General features: G+C 42.7%; 1 protein-coding gene across 2 annotated transcripts in view; it reads right to left on the bottom strand.

Annotated features, from left to right (window-relative positions):
• Positions 1-233: 233 nt before the first annotated feature.
• The window catches only part of LOC309566675 (NXPE family member 1-like), a gene marked incomplete at its 5' end in the record, with an annotated part of 77,919 nt that continues 56,645 nt past the window's right edge, over positions 234-21,507 (bottom strand). For both annotated transcript variants that reach the window (XM_082271928.1, XM_082271929.1), the window contains one exon: positions 234-893. In XM_082271928.1, coding sequence (XP_082128054.1) covers positions 358-893 — 536 coding nt within the window. In that variant the 3' untranslated portion in view covers positions 234-357. The remainder of the gene's footprint in view (positions 894-21,507) is intronic.

The raw sequence follows: 21,507 nt of genomic DNA, 5'->3' as shown, positions 1-21,507 counted from the left end.
CAGAAGTACATTTACTTTCGTTCTCCTGTGATCCAGTGTCAGCTGATAACGGGCTATTTCTTGCTCTCATCTGACTGGACAGAGCCACACCAGGGTAAGGAAGCATCCAGGCTGCCTTATTGATTTCTGACTTTGCCTTTCTGGAGTCAGCCGCACTCGCCTTTTCCCCAGTCTTGTGCTTCAATGAATGCTGGTGGAGCAGAGAGCGGTGACTAAGACAGAGAGCTGAGTGATCAGCAGTCGTATGAGTGTTACGCTCTTGGATTTAGAGGTGGCATGGGACAGCTGCAGTGTGACACTGATGCTGCAGCATGGAGGTGAGTATGCAGTTTTTTTTACCAAACCCAAACCTATCCTTTAGCAGATATAAGACAAAAACAAGTTGATCTGACTCCTAATAACATGCTCCGGTGGATGAACATTTCTAGAGCCAAAAGCTGTGGACATGTCCCAGGCATCTATCATCCCAACATTAACTCCACTGAAGATGTCCTTTACTAAGAGGTACTGAATATATCCATAAAAGTCACTGAATCTCTCCACATCAGGGTTAATCTCCCTGGTGTTCTCAGACTTTATGATAACTTTTGTATCCGGACTTCGTAAAAACAGGCTCTCTATGGCCCTTCGTATGTTGAGAAGTCTTTTGATGAAAAGGGGAAAAGGAAAGGGCCGGAAGTGCTGTCCTACACCTAACACAATGATTGTGTTGGAGCCACCAGCAAGCCGGTCAAGTTCACTGGCAATGTAGGCATGATCTTTGATGTTGAAGAAGTTCATAGTTACAAATGGATGTCCATGTTTCTTCCATTGAATGTAGATGTTGTTTTGAAAGTCAAATGCCATACTGGTCCTGTGCCAACCAGCTTGGCGTTTGTCAAATAATGTCAGATCTATTAAAAAAAAAAAGATCAAAATGCAAATGATTATATTTTTTTATCCAGACATATTTTATTGAAAATAGGTTTTGCATATAATACAAAAACGTGTCAATAGTACAGTATAGGGTCCTAGAACAAAACCAGTTTCAGTACAGAAAACATCACATCTACAAGGAAACACACAGATAAGCTGAATTCATAGAGAAACTAAGTGAACTTTGAACATCAAATGACAAATCTCAATCATCAAACATATGGGTACATCCCCAGCGTACAGTCAGAGGGAATATTAGCCAGGGAAAGAAAAAAAAAGGGGGGGGGGATAATAATACCTGGGGGAAAAAAAAAACAAGGAAGAATAGTAAAAAAAGCACATTTGGCATCTCACTCCAGGAAGGGGAAAGGCAAGTCTAAACGGAGGGGGGACCAGATGAGTTGGCTAGGAAGGAAATAGGGACTTAGGCCAATGGAACCCTCCTGTCTAAAGATTATTCCAGGAGATGAACTTACGCAGTCCAGTTGAGGAATCACATAGGCACAGAGTAGAAGAGAAAGGAAAAAAATAATGGAAGAAGGCAGGTGAAAACTGGGTAGAAGTTAGGGAGAGAGTAAGGGGAACTTCAAAAGTCAAAAGGTCAAAAGGTCCATCCATCAGGCATCCTCCCTGACTATTCCCATCCGATAGAAGGAGCATGCATATCTGGGTCAGAGATACAGTAAGAGGAAGAAGCAGGGTCCCTCAGATACATAAAGGGACAGGCGGAGTATGCAAGGTACATGAGTCCATGAGGCGTTTATAATTATCAATCATTTGAAAATGAATAGGGTTGAGCGGACACCTAGGTGTCCGTGTTCGACGGGTTCGGCCGAACTTTAAAAAAAAGTCCGGGTCCGTGTCCCGGACTTTTACCGAACTTTTCCCGGACACCGAACCCCATTGAAGTCAATGGGGACCCGAACTTTAAGGCACTAAAATGGCTCTAAAACACCAAAGGAAAGGGCTAGAGTGCTGCAAATGGCAGCAAAACGTAATTAAGAGCATGGCAAGTGCTCTGCAAACAAATGTGGATAGGGAAATAACTTAAAACAACAAAAAAAAACAGAAAAATAAAACAATGTTCTTCTTCATCTCTGAAGGACGAGGCCCATATGGAGTAGGAGGGAGGTTGAGGTGGTGGTGGATGTGGCGGTGACATAGGCGTGCGCACAGGGTGTGCTGGGTGTGCCTGGGCACACCCTAATCACCTAGGGCACATAGCATTGCCAGTGAGGAGATGGGAAAGATCTCCCTGGGACCTGCTCTGCTCTATTTCTCCTTGCCTACAGGTACATGGCCCCGATACATTACTCTCCCTGCTGGCAAACACATGCATGTGTATTTCAACTTTGGGGTGCACACCTTAATGCAATAGGCTGCGCACACCTATGGGCGGTGTAGGTGGAAGCGGCGGTGGAGGAGGACCAGGGCCGGATTAACAGCATCATGGGCTTGGTGCTGAGGATTTTGAAGGGCCTTAGGGCCGTGCCTTGCCATGCACCCAGAGGAGGAAGGGTGCAGCCATGCATGCCTAATTCAACATGGGATGCTGTCTCTGAAGCCCATAAACACATCCATGCATCGCCAACTGTCCCTCCTTGTCCGGCCTTCACGCTGTGTGGGGAGGTTCTGAGGGTGCTGCCTGGGGAAGCGAGCATAGAAGCCAGACTTCTGTGTTTACAAGTGACAGAAGAGCGGTAACAGTGAATATGGCCAACCCGGGGCCTATATAAAAGGTAGGGGCCTGGAGCTGCAGCTCCAATAGCCCCTACATTAATCTGGCCCTGAGGAGGAGGACGAGGTAGCCAACACTGCTTCTTTTCACAAATTTTAAATGAGGGTACACCCCAAAAGAGTGAGAAAGAGCAAAAATGGAACAATGGGTGGGTAAGGTCGGTATCCATTGCTATTCTGCATAAGGTACGGAAAAGTCCCGTGGGATCCATGCCTGGTTCATTTTAATGAACGTGAGCTTGTCCACATTGTCTCTGGACAGGCGGCTGCGCTTGTCTGTTATAACGCCCCCAGCCGTGCTAAATACCCGTTCAGATAATACACTGGCTGCAGGGCACGCCAGCACCTCCAAGGCGTAAAGGGCAAGCTCAGGCCATGTGCCCAATTTGGAGACCCAGAAGTTGAAGGGGGCAGACCCGTCATTCACTACATGTAGGCGTGTGCACACATACTGCTCCACCATGTTGGTAAAATGCTGCCTCCTGCTAAGACGTTCCATCTGAGCTGCTGGTGCTGCTGTTTGTTGTGGCGTGCTGACAAAGCTTTTCCACATTTCGGCCATGCTAACCCTGCCTTCTGAGGTGCTGGCGGTGCCCTGGTTGCGTTGGCGACCTCCTCCTCCTCCTCCTCTGCCTTGTGCTTCCACTGTGGCCCCGCTGTCAGATGGGAATGCCAGCAGCATGGCGTCTACCAGCGTGCGCTTGTACTCGCGCATCTTGCGATCGCGCTCCAGTGAGTGAATTAAGGACGGTACGTTGTCCTTGTAACGGGGATCCAGCAGCGTGGCCACCCAGTAATCAGCACAAGTTAGAATGTGGGCAACTCGGCGGTCGTTGTGGAGACACTGCAGCATGTAATCGCTCATGTGTGCCAGGCTGCCCAGAGGCAACGAAAGGCTGTCCTCTGTGGGAGGTGTATGGTCCGTGTCCTCTGTATCCCCCCAGCCACGCACCAGTGATGGCCATGAGCTGGCCTGGGTGCCACCCTGCTGTGAACATGGTTCCATCTCCTCCTCCAGCTCCTCCTCCTCCTCATCCTCCTCATCCTCCAGAACTGTGCCCCTGCTGGACAATTGCGTCCCTGGCGTTTGCGTGTGCAGGAACCCACCCTCGGAGCCCCTTGCGAATGACTGCCCTGAAAGCCTTGGAAATGTTACCTCTTCATCCTCCTCCTCCTCCTCATCCTGTGCCACATCCTCTTCCATCATCGCCCGAATTGTTTTTTCAAGGAGGCATAGAAGTGGGATAGTTAAGCTGAGAACGGCGTCATTGCCACTGGCCATGTTGGTGGAGTACTCAAAACAGCGTAACAAGGCACACAGGTCTCGCATGGAGGCCCAGTTAAATTAAATAGCGGAATAGAAAATATGATCCAAAAAAAGTGTATGTATATCACACGTACACAACCACACTAGGCCCCAATTACTATTGTTTGTACCCCTAAAAGGCTAGATGAGGAGTAGGGGGAGTATGGAACAGGCAGCACCCTCAAACCTTCAGAAGTATGAGATGAACCCCAACAACTTGGAAAGGTGGATCTCTCTCACACGTACCGACACAGACTATCCCGCAATTCAATTGATCCTCAAAGGTTTTTATTGAATAGCGGAATAGGAAATATGATCAAAAAAAGTGTATGTATCTCGCACGTACACAACCACACTAGGCCCCAATTACTATTGTTTGTACCCCTAAAAGGCTAGATGAGGAGTAGGGGGGGTATGGAACAGGCAGCACCCTCAAACCTTCAGAAGTATGAGATGAACCCCAACAACTTGGAAAGGTGGATCTCTCTCACACGTACCGACACAGACTATCCCGCAATTCAATTGATCCTCAAAGGTTTTTATTGAATAGCGGAATAGGAAATATGATCAAAAAAAGTGTATGTATCTCGCACGTACACAACCACACTAGGCCCCAATTACTATTGTTTGTACCCCTAAAAGGCTAGATGAGGAGTAGGGAGGGTATGGAACAGGCAGCACCCTCAAACCTTCAGAAGTATGAGATGAACCCCAACAACTTGGAAAGGTGGATCTCTCTCACACGTACCAACACAGACTATCCCCCAATTTAACTGATCCCCAGAGGTTTTTGATTAAATAGCGGAATAGAAAATATGATCCCAAAAAAGTGTATGTATATCACACGTACACAACCACACTAGGCCCCAATTACTATTGTTTGTACCCCTAAAAGGCTAGGAGTAGGGGGAGTATGGAACAGGCAGCACCCTCAAACCTTCAGAAGTATGAGATGAACCCCAACAACTTGGAAAGGTGGATCTCTCTCACACGTACCAACACAGACTATCCCCCAATTTAACTGATCCCCAGAGGTTTTTGATTAAATAGCGGAATAGAAAATATGATCCCAAAAAAGTGTATGTATATCACACGTACACAACCACACTAGGCCCCAATTACTATTGTTTGTACCCCTAAAAGGCTAGATGAGGAGTAGGGGGGGTATGGAACAGGCAGCACCCTCAAACCTTCAGAAGTATGAGATGAACCCCAACAACTTGGAAAGGTGGATCTCTCTCACACGTACCGACACAGACTATCCCGCAATTCAATTGATCCTCAAAGGTTTTTATTGAATAGCGGAATAGGAAATATGATCAAAAAAAGTGTATGTATCTCGCACGTACACAACCACACTAGGCCCCAATTACTATTGTTTGTACCCCTAAAAGGCTAGAGGAGGAGTAGGGGGGGTATGGAACAGGCAGCACCCTCAAACCTTCAGAAGTATGAGATGAACCCCAACAACTTGGAAAGGTGGATCTCTCTCACACGTACCGACACAGACTATCCCGCAATTCAATTGATCCTCAAAGGTTTTTATTGAATAGCGGAATAGGAAATATGATCAAAAAAAGTGTATGTATCTCGCACGTACACAACCACACTAGGCCCCAATTACTATTGTTTGTACCCCTAAAAGGCTAGATGAGGAGTAGGGGGGGTATGGAACAGGCAGCACCCTCAAACCTTCAGAAGTATGAGATGAACCCCAACAACTTGGAAAGGTGGATCTCTCTCACACGTACCGACACAGACTATCCCGCAATTCAATTGATCCTCAAAGGTTTTTATTGAATAGCGGAATAGGAAATATGATCAAAAAAAGTGTATGTATCTCGCACGTACACAACCACACTAGGCCCCAATTACTATTGTTTGTACCCCTAAAAGGCTAGATGAGGAGTAGGGGGGGTATGGAACAGGCAGCACCCTCAAACCTTCAGAAGTATGAGATGAACCCCAACAACTTGGAAAGGTGGATCTCTCTCACACGTACCAACACAGACTATCCCCCAATTTAACTGATCCCCAGAGGTTTTTGATTAAATAGCGGAATAGAAAATATGATCCCAAAAAAGTGTATGTATATCACACGTACACAACCACACTAGGCCCCAATTACTATTGTTTGTACCCCTAAAAGGCTAGGAGTAGGGGGAGTATGGAACAGGCAGCACCCTCAAACCTTCAGAAGTATGAGATGAACCCCAACAACTTGGAAAGGTGGATCTCTCTCACACGTACCAACACAGACTATCCCCCAATTTAACTGATCCCCAAAGGTTTTTGATTAAATAGCGGAATAGAAAATATGATCCCAAAAAAGTGTATGTATATCACACGTACACAACCACACTAGGCCCCAATTACTATTGTTTGTACCCCTAAAAGGCTAGGAGTAGGGGGAGTATGGAACAGGCAGCACCCTCAAACCTTCAGAAGTATGAGATGAACCCCAACAACTTGGAAAGGTGGATCTCTCTCACACGTACCAACACAGACTATCCCCCAATTTAACTGATCCCCAGAGGTTTTTGATTAAATAGCGGAATAGAAAATATGATCCCAAAAAAGTGTATGTATATCACACGTACACAACCACACTAGGCCCCAATTACTATTGTTTGTACCCCTAAAAGGCTAGGAGTAGGGGGAGTATGGAACAGGCAGCACCCTCAAACCTTCAGAAGTATGAGATGAACCCCAACAACTTGGAAAGGTGGATCTCTCTCACACGTACCAACACAGACTATCCCCCAATTTAACTGATCCCCAAAGGTTTTTGATTAAATAGCGGAATAGAAAATATGATCCCAAAAAAGTGTATGTATATCACACGTACACAACCACACTAGGCCCCAATTACTATTGTTTGTACCCCTAAAAGGCTAGGAGTAGGGGGAGTATGGAACAGGCAGCACCCTCAAACCTTCAGAAGTATGAGATGAACCCCAACAACTTGGAAAGGTGGATCTCTCTCACACGTACCAACACAGACTATCCCCCAATTTAACTGATCCCCAAAGGTTTTTGATTAAATAGCGGAATAGAAAATATGATCCCAAAAAAGTGTATGTATCTCGCACGTACACAACCACACTAGGCCCCAATTACTATTGTTTGTACCCCTAAAAGGCTAGATGAGGAGTAGGGGGGGTATGGAACAGGCAGCACCCTCAAACCTTCAGAAGTATGAGATGAACCCCAACAACTTGGAAAGGTGGATCTCTCTCACACGTACCGACACAGACTATCCCGCAATTCAATTGATCCTCAAAGGTTTTTATTGAATAGCGGAATAGGAAATATGATCAAAAAAAGTGTATGTATCTCGCACGTACACAACCACACTAGGCCCCAATTACTATTGTTTGTACCCCTAAAAGGCTAGATGAGGAGTAGGGGGGGTATGGAACAGGCAGCACCCTCAAACCTTCAGAAGTATGAGATGAACCCCAACAACTTGGAAAGGTGGATCTCTCTCACACGTACCGACACAGACTATCCCGCAATTCAATTGATCCTCAAAGGTTTTTATTGAATAGCGGAATAGGAAATATGATCAAAAAAAGTGTATGTATCTCGCACGTACACAACCACACTAGGCCCCAATTACTATTGTTTGTACCCCTAAAAGGCTAGATGAGGAGTAGGGAGGGTATGGAACAGGCAGCACCCTCAAACCTTCAGAAGTATGAGATGAACCCCAACAACTTGGAAAGGTGGATCTCTCTCACACGTACCAACACAGACTATCCCCCAATTTAACTGATCCCCAGAGGTTTTTGATTAAATAGCGGAATAGAAAATATGATCCCAAAAAAGTGTATGTATATCACACGTACACAACCACACTAGGCCCCAATTACTATTGTTTGTACCCCTAAAAGGCTAGGAGTAGGGGGAGTATGGAACAGGCAGCACCCTCAAACCTTCAGAAGTATGAGATGAACCCCAACAACTTGGAAAGGTGGATCTCTCTCACACGTACCAACACAGACTATCCCCCAATTTAACTGATCCCCAGAGGTTTTTGATTAAATAGCGGAATAGAAAATATGATCCCAAAAAAGTGTATGTATATCACACGTACACAACCACACTAGGCCCCAATTACTATTGTTTGTACCCCTAAAAGGCTAGGAGTAGGGGGAGTATGGAACAGGCAGCACCCTCAAACCTTCAGAAGTATGAGATGAACCCCAACAACTTGGAAAGGTGGATCTCTCTCACACGTACCAACACAGACTATCCCCCAATTTAACTGATCCCCAAAGGTTTTTGATTAAATAGCGGAATAGAAAATATGATCCCAAAAAAGTGTATGTATATCACACGTACACAACCACACTAGGCCCCAATTACTATTGTTTGTACCCCTAAAAGGCTAGGAGTAGGGGGAGTATGGAACAGGCAGCACCCTCAAACCTTCAGAAGTATGAGATGAACCCCAACAACTTGGAAAGGTGGATCTCTCTCACACGTACCAACACAGACTATCCCCCAATTCAACTGATCCCCAAAGGTTTTTGATTAAATAGCGGAATAGAAAATATGATCCCAAAAAAGTGTATGTATATCACACGTACACAACCACACTAGGCCCCAATTACTATTGTTTGTACCCCTAAAAGGCTAGGAGTAGGGGGAGTATGGAACAGGCAGCACCCTCAAACCTTCAGAAGTATGAGATGAACCCCAACAACTTTGAAAGGTGGATCTCTCTCACACGTACCAACACAGACTATCCCCCAATTTAACTGATCCCCAGAGGTTTTTGATTAAATAGCGGAATAGAAAATATGATCCCAAAAAAGTGTATGTATATCACACGTACACAACCACACTAGGCCCCAATTACTATTGTTTGTACCCCTAAAAGGCTAGGAGTAGGGGGAGTATGGAACAGGCAGCACCCTCAAACCTTCAGAAGTATGAGATGAACCCCAACAACTTGGAAAGGTGGATCTCTCTCACACGTACCAACACAGACTATCCCCCAATTTAACTGATCCCCAAAGGTTTTTGATTAAATAGCGGAATAGAAAATATGATCCCAAAAAAGTGTATGTATATCACACGTACACAACCACACTAGGCCCCAATTACTATTGTTTGTACCCCTAAAAGGCTAGGAGTAGGGGGAGTATGGAACAGGCAGCACCCTCAAACCTTCAGAAGTATGAGATGAACCCCAACAACTTGGAAAGGTGGATCTCTCTCACACGTACCAACACAGACTATCCCCCAATTTAACTGATCCCCAAAGGTTTTTGATTAAATAGCGGAATAGAAAATATGATCCCAAAAAAGTGTATGTATATCACACGTACACAACCACACTAGGCCCCAATTACTATTGTTTGTACCCCTAAAAGGCTAGGAGTAGGGGGAGTATGGAACAGGCAGCACCCTCAAACCTTCAGAAGTATGAGATGAACCCCAACAACTTGGAAAGGTGGATCTCTCTCACACGTACCAACACAGACTATCCCCCAATTTAACTGATCCCCAAAGGTTTTTGATTAAATAGCGGAATAGAAAATATGATCCCAAAAAAGTGTATGTATATCACACGTACACAACCACACTAGGCCCCAATTACTATTGTTTGTACCCCTAAAAGGCTAGGAGTAGGGGGAGTATGGAACAGGCAGCACCCTCAAACCTTCAGAAGTATGAGATGAACCTCAACAACTTGGAAAGGTGGATCTCTCTCACACGTACCAACACAGACTATCCCCCAATTTAACTGATCCCCAAAGGTTTTTGATTAAATAGCGGAATAGAAAATATGATCCCAAAAAAGTGTATGTATATCACACGTACACAACCACACTAGGCCCCAATTACTATTGTTTGTACCCCTAAAAGGCTAGATGAGGAGTAGGGGGAGTATGGAACAGGCAGCACCCTCAAACCTTCAGTATGAGATTGTGTTCACTGTACCCCACAAAGATTGAGTTCACTGCACCCCACAATGATTGTGTTCACTGCACCCCACAAAGATTGTGTTCACTGCACCTCACAAAGATTGTGTTCACTGTACCCCCCAAAGATTGTGTTCACTGCACCCCACAAAGATTCTGTTCACTGTACCCCACAAAGATTGTGTTCACTGCACCCCAAAAAGATTGTGTTCACTGCACCCCAAAAAGGATGTTGTTCACTGCACCCCAAAAAGGATGTTGTTCACTCCACCCCAAAAAGATTGTGTTCACTGCACCCCACAAAGATTGTGTTCACTGCACCCCAAAAAGATTGTGTTCACTGCACCCCAAAAATGATTTTGTTCACTGCACCCCAAAAAGGATTTTGTTCACTGCACCCCAAAAAGGATGTTGTTCACTCCACCCCAAAAAGATTGTGTTCACTGCACCCCAAAAAGATTGTGTTCACTGCACCCCACAAAGGATTTTGTTCACTGCACCCCAAAAAGATTGTGTTCACTGCACCCCAAAAAGGATGTTGTTCACTGCACCCCAAAAAGGATTTTGTTCACTGCACCCCAAAAAGATTGTGTTCACTGCACCCCACAAAGGATTTTGTTCACTGCACCCCACAAAGATTGTGTTCACTGCACACCAAAAAGGATTGTGTTCACTGCACCCCAAAAAGATTTTGTTCACTGCACCCCAAAAAGATTGTGTTCACTGCAGCCCAAAAAGATTGTGTTCACTGCAGCCCAAAAAGATTGTGTTCACTGCAGCCCAAAAAGATTGTGTTCACTGCAGCCCAAAAAGATTGTGTTCACTGCAGCCCAAAAAGATTGTGTTCACTGCAGCTCACACACAGAAAAATGGATGTGGATCACTGACACCTGCCTATCTCCAATCCCACACCACACAGCAATATCGATTGTAGTTTGTAGAACACAGTTTCCCTAAAATTCAGCAGACTCTGTCCCTAACAGGATTGAGAAGAGATCGTAGATCAGGATTGAGTGCAGACCCCACCCCCCACACAGCAATATCGATTGTAGTTTGTAGAAGACACTGACCCTATATAATTCAGCAGACTCTATCCCTAAAATGCCTACAACTCGCCCTGCCTAAACACTCCGACCTGTCCCTCAATTCTATCCGGACACAAATGGTTTTTTCCTGCCTATCTTTCCCTAATCAGCAGCCAGCACGTTGATGTGTGCTCTGTCCCTGAATCTAAGCAGCATAATGACGCCGCTGCGGCTGCCTCGAACTTATAAAGACTTGGTCACATGCTTCAGACGGCCAATCACAGCTACTGAGACATTTGCAGGCATGGCTGGGATGGCTTAAGGCACACCAGTTAAACGATTGTTGATTGGCTGTTGAAAGCCCGCCATGAAAAGAGCGCCAAAGCATGCAAAACCCGGAAATAAAACGACCGAACACGGATTTTTACCCGAACATACAGTAAAGTGTCCGTGTCCGTGTTCGGGTAAAAAAAATCCAATTATTCGGTACGAACACGAATAATACAGTCCGTGTTCGCTCAACACTAAAAATGAAGCCAGCAGGCCCAGGTGGACATAAACTTGGGAAGATTATATATTTTAAAAGGCATGTTTCATTGGTCTGTTTTTAACAGACATTTGCATGAATGAACCAAAATGGTTGATTAATTGTTAAACCGAAGACTAGTTTCTAAATGTTTTTTTTAGGAAAATTACCAAATCACGGTATGAAACATCAACAAGAATAGTAAATGATACGCAGTTCAATTGGGATTTCATTTATTAAAACTTTTCAATTCACGATTTGTTATTTTGAGTATTGTGTACAGTAAAACCTTGGATTGCGAGCATAATTGGTTCTGGAAACATGCTTGTAATCCAAAGCACTCTTATATCAAAGCAAATTTCCCCATAAGAAATAATGGAAACTCAGATGATTCGTTCCACAAGTTCTTCGGTTTATAGTCAATATACAAAGATTATAGCAATGTGATTGGCTGTGTAACCATAAAATGTCCATCCACAATATGCAGCCTTCCCAAGGGGATTAGAAGCAAAATCTAGCAGAGCTACAGAATATAAAAGAGATGAGAGGCGCCTCTAAGTGTAGCAATATGGTTACATTTAATGAAGGTTCAACATTTAGCAACTCACATGGTTGATGATTAAAATAGGCACACCTAAGTATGCAGGCATCCGGGGTAAAGCTGTCCACATAGACCATCTTCTGAACCACCGGCTCTCACCACTGTCAGTCTGCAATCCTGACCGGAAAGAATAGCCTGCAGTAGAGCGATCTGAAAGTGAGGCTTTGAATCACTCGTGGAGCGCAGCGGGGAAGGGATGATGAAGATGGCTGTGCAGAAGATGGTCTATGTGGACAGCTTAACCCCAGATGCCTGCATACTTAGATATGTCTGTTTTTATCATCAACCATGTGAGTTGCTAAATATTGAACCTTCATTAAATGTAACCATATTGCTACACTTTAGATTCTCCTCTCTTCTTTTTTATACATGACGCTACTTGTATATTAAGACATCGCTTGTATATCAAGTCAAAATGTATTTAAAAAATTTGCTTGTCTTGCAAAGCACTCTCAAACCAAGTTACTCTCAAACCAAGGTTTTACTGTACATGGTTTGTTATACTTTAAAACTGGTAATTTTTGGGACAGAGTTTCATTGCCAATAAAAAGTCCTCCATCCCCAATTCTAATAAACCTTTTATGACCTTACCATGGCCCTAAACCTAACCCCTAAAATTATCCCTCAACTTCCTCCCTAACATTCTCATCCTAACCCTTATATGTAACGCCTAACCTGTTGTAACATCTGACATCTAAATGAAGCTCATTCCATAAAGCCTAACACTAACCATCGTAACCAATTAACCTTTAAGAGACACCATTACTTTGCCTTAGTGAAGTGCTTAAGCAAAGCTCCCCAAGCCAATTCCCTTATAATCCTAAGGCCTCATGTACACTGGACGTTATCAAAATGTCAGTCGACTTCACGCGTTCAAACCCTACAGGCGGTTACATGGGCAGCACTGGGGTCGGGATATGGCAATGAGCTGACTGACCTTTATTGTTTCCTATGTTTTTTTACTTGCTGCACTGAGATACTCGTGATCCCATTGCCTGTCCTGGTTGGGTATTGTTATGTACCCTGTTGTTCTACATGTAAATTTTTCACTATGCTTGGAATATGTTATGTAATGACTGCCTATGCTGCAAGAACTTTCTTTTTCTACGTTAATGCATTGTAATTGCAGTAGGACACTTGAAACTGTTATGCTCATGTTGACGGTATTCCTTTCTGTACCTTTGATGTTTTTTTTCAATCTCTCATGAAAATTTCAATAAAAACCATTGAAACAAAAAAAAATGTCAGTCGAAAGCTGTAGCTGTAGGGGTTTTTCAGCTTTTTTTGCAGTAGCGTTTTTCAGCTTTTTTCAGTGTTTTTTAGCTTTTCTCAGCTGTAGTGGGGTTTTTTTTAGCTTTTTTTTTGTAAAACTATACTCCCACAAAAGCTTATGGCTCAAAAACAGAAGCCGTATTTTTCGGTGTTTTTAAGCTTTTATCAGAGTTAGAGCGTTTTTACAGATTAAAACGCCTCTCAAAACCCACTAGTTTTGGGTTTTTTTTCATACAGAAAACGCCCCTGCCAAAAACTGCTGATAACAGCCTGTGTGTGCATGGACACATAGGATAACATGTTGGGGAGTTTACTGGCTGCAGAAAAAAAACATCTGATGCCAAAAACAGCAGCTGTAAAAATGTCCAGTGTGCATGAGGCCTAAAGGTTATCACACCAGACCCTTGTGCTTACTTGACAATCCTTTCTCCGCTGCAGCCTGCAACACTAGTCACTTCATCTGGGTATGTGGGAGCATGCAACTTCCTCCCCCATGACAGTGTTCACACCTAGCAGCCAAAAGCAAAGCGCTAACACTGTTACGTGACTGAGGGAGTAACGCCAGGGCTCTCTGGTTGTTGGCAGTGCAGATTTCAGTAAGTAATGTCAAGGGAGTGCAAGCAAGGTCTGCGAGGCCTCCTTTAGGACCAGTTCACACCATGAATTGCAAAGGAATGTGCTGTGCACTCTTGTGCAAAACACATGTGATCCATTTGGAGTGTGATTTAAGTTTATTAATTTGAATGGGTTGAAATTGTGCCAAACAACAGCCAAAAAGTAGTGCATGTGCTCCTTTAAACTGGTTGTGAACTGGCCCTTACATGGGAGATCATGTGCATACATTGGATTCCAGTGGCAAGAATGGTAATTGCTGGATGTGCAGATACAAGCTAACAGTGACAGCTTCTCTCTGCCTGTCAGAGGCTGTCAGCAGCCGCCACTGTGTGCCTACATCTGCCATCCCAGCCGCTCTTTTCTAAAATGTCTCAACAAGAGGTCTGGTATTTCCATTCCAATGGAAGGTGGCTTTGACAACTGATAAGTAGGCAATCTGACTTGACACTGGAATGGTTAGGCACCAACAAAAGTCCAAATAAGGATTCAGAGGTTTTTCTGGCTAAGGAGGTTTTCTGACTAATCAAGGCAGTAGATGCAATGTTGTTTACTCTTAGGCAGACAGACTTTTAAAATAGAATACACATTCACTTTAAATGAACAATTCTTTTAGACATGTGCATGACGAAAAAATTAGTTTTGTTGTGTTTCAATTTGTTAATCTATTTATTTAGTTTAGTTAAATTTGGTTGATACGGTTAATTCATATTCGGAATTCGTATTTGGAATTTGTTCTATGTATTTTTCAAATTTTCTTTGAATTTACCAATTTTTTTTCTCGATTCGAAACGTTCAAATCGATAAATTTCAAATTGGTCGAAACTAAATTTTTAGATCTTTTTTTTTTCAATTCGAATGTGGCAGCCAAGTAACCAAACAGCTGATTGTTATTTATACACATTGATCTTGTTTGTATTATTAACACGTTTATTCAAAATATGCGAAGTGTTCTAATTAATAAAAGTAATATCTTACTTTCAACATTTCACTAATTTTCCAAACTGTGCAGAAGTTTTTGCCAACTGAGAAAAAAATAACGTCAAATGCAAATGCTTTTAAATATTTATGTTTTACTGTTTACTTTTTACTCTTGTGAAGTGAAAGAACAAAAGAAAAATCTTCATCAAATAATTACAATGATTCTTTAAATCACCTTTTGCTTAAAGCGGAGTTCTGGCTTCGGGGGTCAATTTGAGCTAAAAATATCCCCGGGACAGTCAGGGCTAGTACATTCCATAATGGATAGCCTCTGGACTGTCCCGGGTCGCACTTACCTGTAAGAAGAAATACTTACCTTGAAAATTTCTTCTCCAGCGCTGCCATCTCAGGTGTGGCAGCTGAAGCCGCAGAGTCCCTCTTCGTGTCCTCTTCCGTGACGTCGGAGTCCCACAGTGCACTGTACCGGCCCAGAAGCTGTTTAGCAGTGAATGCCGCGCCTGCACCGGAAGTGACGAGCGGGGCCGGTGCAGGCGCATTGATTCCTGGGAGCGATGACGTTCAGCTCCCAGGAATCATCGCAAACCGGAAGTGACGGTGCGGGCTGCGGCCGCAGAGGGAGGAAGTGGAAGGAAGGTGAGTATATTTTCTTCTATAATAAGGTTAGTGACCAAAAAAAAAAAAAATCGGCACTATCCATTTCTTTTTCAGGTTCCCCTTAGCAAGCGGATAGCCCAAAATCGATTTTATCGATTTTGTGGCCGGAACTCCGCTTTAACAAAACCAGCCACAGCATTATTTTTAAATGGTACACGCAGTTTTTGATTTCAACAATATGTTTACAGTTCGAATTAGAATGGAATTCAATGTAAAAGTCGAATTTTGAAAATTTGGACGTATTTGGTTTAGTTATTTGGAGAATTCGGTATAATTTGTTTGTACTGTAAATCGGGGATTCATATATATCCGAATCTCAGAAAAACAAAAAATTTGTCAGAATATTTATTCGGAATGGAATGAACTACACATATAAATTATTTTAATCTTAGAAATTAGAGGAAAACCTTGTATTAGATTACTATGATTCAAAATGTGCTTGAAGCCAGTTAACAGATAGGGCTTTCCTTTTCCTAACAGATAGGCCTTTCCTTTTCCTGAGGCTAATGCCCCATACACATGTACCGATTGTCGGCCGTAAAGATTCGGCCGATGACCGATCGGCCGATTGTAGGCTTGTTAGTATGATGCTTCCGACAGCCGACAGCGCATTTTCGGCCGAACAGAATCTGTCGTGCAAGCATTAAAATTTTTGTTGGCCAACACCAGAACGGCCGATTGTTCGCCAGTCAGTACAGATTTCGGCCGACAGACAGCAGATTTGCAAGACTGGGCATGCTCAGAAAAGAAAAAAGACAAGGAAAGTTAACCATCACATGACATCACTTCTGCAGTCGGCTGTTGTTGGCCGACAAAATTTGTGCAGTCTTTTGCACTTTTCAACAGACAAGACAGCCCTTGGACAAAAGACGGCCGATCGTTCGGCCGACGATCGGTACGTGTGTACGGGGCTTAAGTTCACATGCAGGCGTTTTGGGGCATTTTTGGGGCTTTTTTCTGCTCTAAGATCAGCTCAAAAAACGCCCAACAAGACAAACCCTATTCATTTCAATGGCCCCTGTTCACATCTGAGCGTTTTGACGTTTTAAGCAAAACGCCCAACGCTCAACGCTCAAAAAAGTACATGAGCTTCTTTTTGGGCAGATTACAGGCGTTTTTATTTTTTTCTATTGGTCACTTGCCAACCTAAAAACGCTTGCACAAAAACACCTGTAAAAACGCCTGTAAAACGCCTGAAAAAATGCCCATAAAAACACCTGAAAAAACGCCTGTAAATAGCAACGCCAAGATGTGAACGTAACAGATAGGGCTTACATTTGCTAACAGATAGGGCTTTCCTTTTCTTTTTTGTTGATATAGGTATAGGGTTAGTAATTTAGAAAAATCTAAAAATAAATGGAAATGGTCAGTGGCAGTCTGCATATTTCTCTCCTAACAGATTTCCACTAACAGATATCATGTATTATAAAGAGGAATTCCACTTTTGTTTAAAAAAAAAAAAAAAATAAAACAGAATGTAACATTTCCACACAAGCTGTTTTATTATTCAATGTTATTAAAAATTACATTTCCCCCACCTAATCCTGCTCTAGCCCTACTAAATCTAGAGATTTGTCATTTTCCACCCCCGTTTTGCTTGGTAGTAGCCCACATACTACTAGCATCTAGAATGGTGATAACTAGGTATTGGAAATCAGATAAAGCTCCTAACCTAGCTGAAGTGGTTGTGCCTGTAAACCTAACTTAGGAAAAATGCTAGCAGTACATGGAGGTACTATGGGCAAATTTGAGAAAGCATGGCAACTGTGGTTATCTTGGGTTAAAACCTAAATAATATTGTATCTCTAATATTGTATATCTGTAGCACTGCCCCCACAGGGACTGCTGGATACTGACTCCATGGGCTCCATTGGTCATCACACAGTTATGAGTAGATAAAGTTCTTAAATCCCTCCTTGCTCCTGTTGGCTCTTCACAGAAATAAACAGTCTAGGGGTGTTGGTTTTTTTTGTTGTTTATTTTGTAATTGGGATAGGAGAGAAGGGAATAGTGGGATACTCCAACTGAACTATTCACATAGATGAGGACTTCTATCTTCAGAACTTCTCTAGTGATGAGGAACAGCCAGGCTGTTAATACACACTGCCGCAAGTGTAGATGGGGTTAAGTCTTTGCCCTCTTTACTCTCTGACTCTGATGGGTGATTGATTTCTTATCTTCAGGACACTCTCACTAGCATCCCCTCTCTGCTGACACCCGTCCACTAACTATCCTAGGAGCAAGGGTGGCCCCCTCAGGTCAGGCCCTTTGACACGGGTTCTTGTACTCACAATACTGCAGAAACAGGACCTCCAGTGTCTCCCCTCTCAGCCAACTTCCCTGGACCTCTGGGTTCAACTCCTCTCTGCCACTCTTCCAGTCCTCAGGATGACCCTCTGAGGCCACATGCGCCTCTACAGAGGAAGAGGTAGCCAACCCCTTCCTTCGGGACTCTGCTTCCCAAGGAAAGACCTCGAGCACATGTGCTCCTTGGTTTTATACAGTATCCCAACATGCACTGAGGCAACTTTCCCTCTGCCAATCATCAGGAAAGCCCATGTACCCATTCATCAGGTTTCCTCCCACTGTCCAACATGGTTCCCTATTGGACCAGCATGAAACACTCTCTAGACAGAATGAGTTTCACTCTGAGCGCAATGAGCAGACCTTACTAACAGATCCTGCTCTCTGGTAGGCAGAGAACAATATAGATTTACCTGCAGCTCTTCTGGTAAGCAGACAGAGCTCAAACTCTACTTTCTAACTAGCACCTACCTAGGAGGGTGCTACATATCTTTAAATTGTCTAAGATTGATCCGGCTATGTATACTGTTTTATCTCTGATCTGTTACCATTTCTGATGTACTGGTTCATGTTTCTAAATTCTCGTCAGTATTATCTGTATTTAAATATAACCCCAAAAAAAATAATAAAAAATAAAAAATTACATTTCCATCTAAATGTAAATCCACTGTCATTATCTAAAACTATCAAAAATTCAATGCAATGCGGCAACCTGGAGGGTTTCTGTAAAATGTTGGTGTATGGAAAACCCCCATAAATGTATTTTTCTACCTGTGTGATGGGATCACTGTTTTTTTCATTCTCTGCAGTAAGATACAAGTATTATTTTAGGCATCCTTTGCAGTTTCATGTGAGATGCTCCTTAACCACTTCCCTACAGTGCACTTTCACCCCCTTCCTGCCCAGACTGATTTTCAGCTTTCAGCGCTCTCACACTTTGAATGACAATTACTCAGTCATGCAACACTGTACCCATAAAAAATTTGTGTCCTTTTTTAACAAATAGAGCTTTCTTTTGATGGTATTTAATCACTACTGGGTTTTTTATTTTTTGTGCTATAAATAAAAAAAGACTGAAAATATTGTGAAAAAACGCATTTTTCTTTGTTTCTGTCATAAAATTTAGCAAATGAGTAATTTTTCTTCACAAATTTTGGCCAAAATTTATACTGCTACTTATCTTTGGTAAAAATAACCCAAATAAGTGTATATTATTTGGTCTTTGTGAAAGTTATAGAGTCCACAAGTTATGGTGCTAATCATTGAAAATTGATCACACTTGACCACACCTGATGTACTGAAGGCCTATCTCATTTCTTGAGACACTAAAAAGTCAGGAAAGTACAAATACCCCCCAAATGACCCCTTTTTGGAAAGTATACATTCCAATGTATTTAATAAGGGGCATGGTGAGTTTTATGAAGTTGTCATTTTTTCCCACAACTCTTTGCAAAATGAAGATTTTTCTTTTACAAATTGACGTATTAACAGGTTATTTCTCTCACACAGCATATGTATACTTGCAACTACACCCCAAAACACATTCTACTACTCCTCCTGAGTATGGCGATACCACATGTGTGAGACTTTTTCACAGCCTGGCCACATACAGAGGCCTAAAATCCAAGTAGTACCGTCCGGCATTCTAGGAGCACAAATTACACATATAATTTCCTGACAACCTATCGTAATTTTGAAGGCCCTGGAGCACCAGGACAATGGAAACCCCCATAAAATGACCCCATTTTGGAAAGCAAACAGCCCAACGTATAATTTTTGAGGCATAATGAGTCTTTTGAATATGTCATTTTTTTCCATAAGTTTTTGGAAAATGTGGAAAGAAAATGAAAACACATTTTTTTTACACAAAGCTGTCCATTTATGCTATATTTCTAACACATAGCATGTACATAGCAAAAATTGCACCCCAAAATACATTCTGCTATTCCTCCTGAGTATGGCGATACCACATGTGTAACACTTTTACACAGCCTAGCCACATACAGACGCCTAACATTCAAGTAGCAAGTTGTCCATTTATCCACTTTAAGACTGGGCCTATTTTTGACACTTGGTGTTTACAAGCTAAAATAATTTTTTTTGCTAGAAAACTACTTAGAACCCCCAAACATTATATATTTTTTTTAGCAGAGACCCTAGAGAATAAAATGGAGATCGTTGCAATATTTTTTATCACACCATATTTGCGCAGCAGTCTTCCAAATGCGATTTTTTTGAAAAAAATTCACTTTTTTGAACTAAAAAATAAGAAAACAGTAAATTTAGCCCAATTTTTTTCCATAATGTGAAAGATAATGTTACGCCGAGTAATTAGATACCCAACATGTCATGATTCAAAATTGCCCATGCTCACAGAATGGCGCCAAACATTGGTACTTAAAAATCCCCATAGGCAACATTTTAAAAATTTCTGCAGGTTACTAGCTTAGATAATGGTCGCACCGCTCCGCCGTCAATTGACGGCGGGCGGGCTGCAAGTGGTTAAGGGAAAGACGCTGAAGCATTCCTCATTGGACCACAGAAAGTGCATCAGGTGGTTATTATGCACCAGACCTTCCCATACACAAATCAGTCTTGTCAGGACAATAGAGGTTTAAAAGTTGAAAGATACAAATCCACAGATTCAAAGTAGTGTCCAAACAAAAGTTTGAGGGCCAGTTCTCACCACATGCAGTCCAGTGCGTTTTTTTTTTCTGCATCAAATACGCATGAGTAGAAGGTTATATGGTTTTCAATGACATAGTTCACAGCAGTGCAGTCAGTTCCAGTGCATTCCAGTTCCAGAAAAACACATCAAAAATGCACGGTAGCGCACCTAAACTTACAAAAAACACACTGGAATACTTTTCCTTTTTTAAGGTTAAGAAAAAGGAGGGGGAAAATGCACTGGACTGCATCAAAAACACACCAAAAATGAATCAAAAATGCACTGAAAAGCATGCGTGCATGCAGAAAAGCATCTAGAAAGCATCTGGACTGCATTTCTATGGTGTGAACTGTCCCTGAAGCCGGCCATACATGGATCAAAATTCAGCCGGTTCAGCAGGGACCTGACAATTTTCATAGTTACATAGTAGTTGAGGTTGAATAAAGACAATAGTCCATCCAGTTCAACCTGTGTAGGTGTGAGCGGACGTATTCATTTCCCATACCCCTGAATGTTTTGATATTGGAGATGTATGTCCAAGAGTCTTTTAAAAGTAGCCATACTCCCCGCAGTTACTACCATTTGTGGAAGTGAGTTCCACAGTCTTATTGCCCTTACTGTAAAAAAACCCTTTGCGTAGCCTGAGATTAAATCGCTTCTCCTCTAATCGCATTGAATGGCCTCGTGTTCTCTTGCACTCCTTGCGACTGAATAGTTTTTTTTCTATGCTGAGATCACTGTTAAGGTATTTGTAAATCGCTATCATGTCCCCTCTCAGGCGTCTCTTCTCTAGGGAGAAAAAAATCGAGCACTTGTAATCGCTCCTCATAATTTAGGTCCTCCAATCCCCAAATTAGCTTAGTTGCCCTTCTTTGGACTCTTTCCAGTTCCAGCACATCCTTTCTGAGGATTGGCGACCAGAACTGGACAGAATACTCCAGTTGTGGCCGGACCAGAGTTTCGATCCATGTGTAGGCACCATGGTTGTATAGAAGAAAGTCGATCTACC

Source organism: Pelophylax lessonae, assembly GCF_965119305.1.
Source record: "Pelophylax lessonae genome assembly, chromosome: 11".
Taxonomy (NCBI): domain Eukaryota; kingdom Metazoa; phylum Chordata; class Amphibia; order Anura; family Ranidae; genus Pelophylax; species Pelophylax lessonae.
This window is presented reverse-complemented; position numbering and strand designations above follow the sequence as displayed.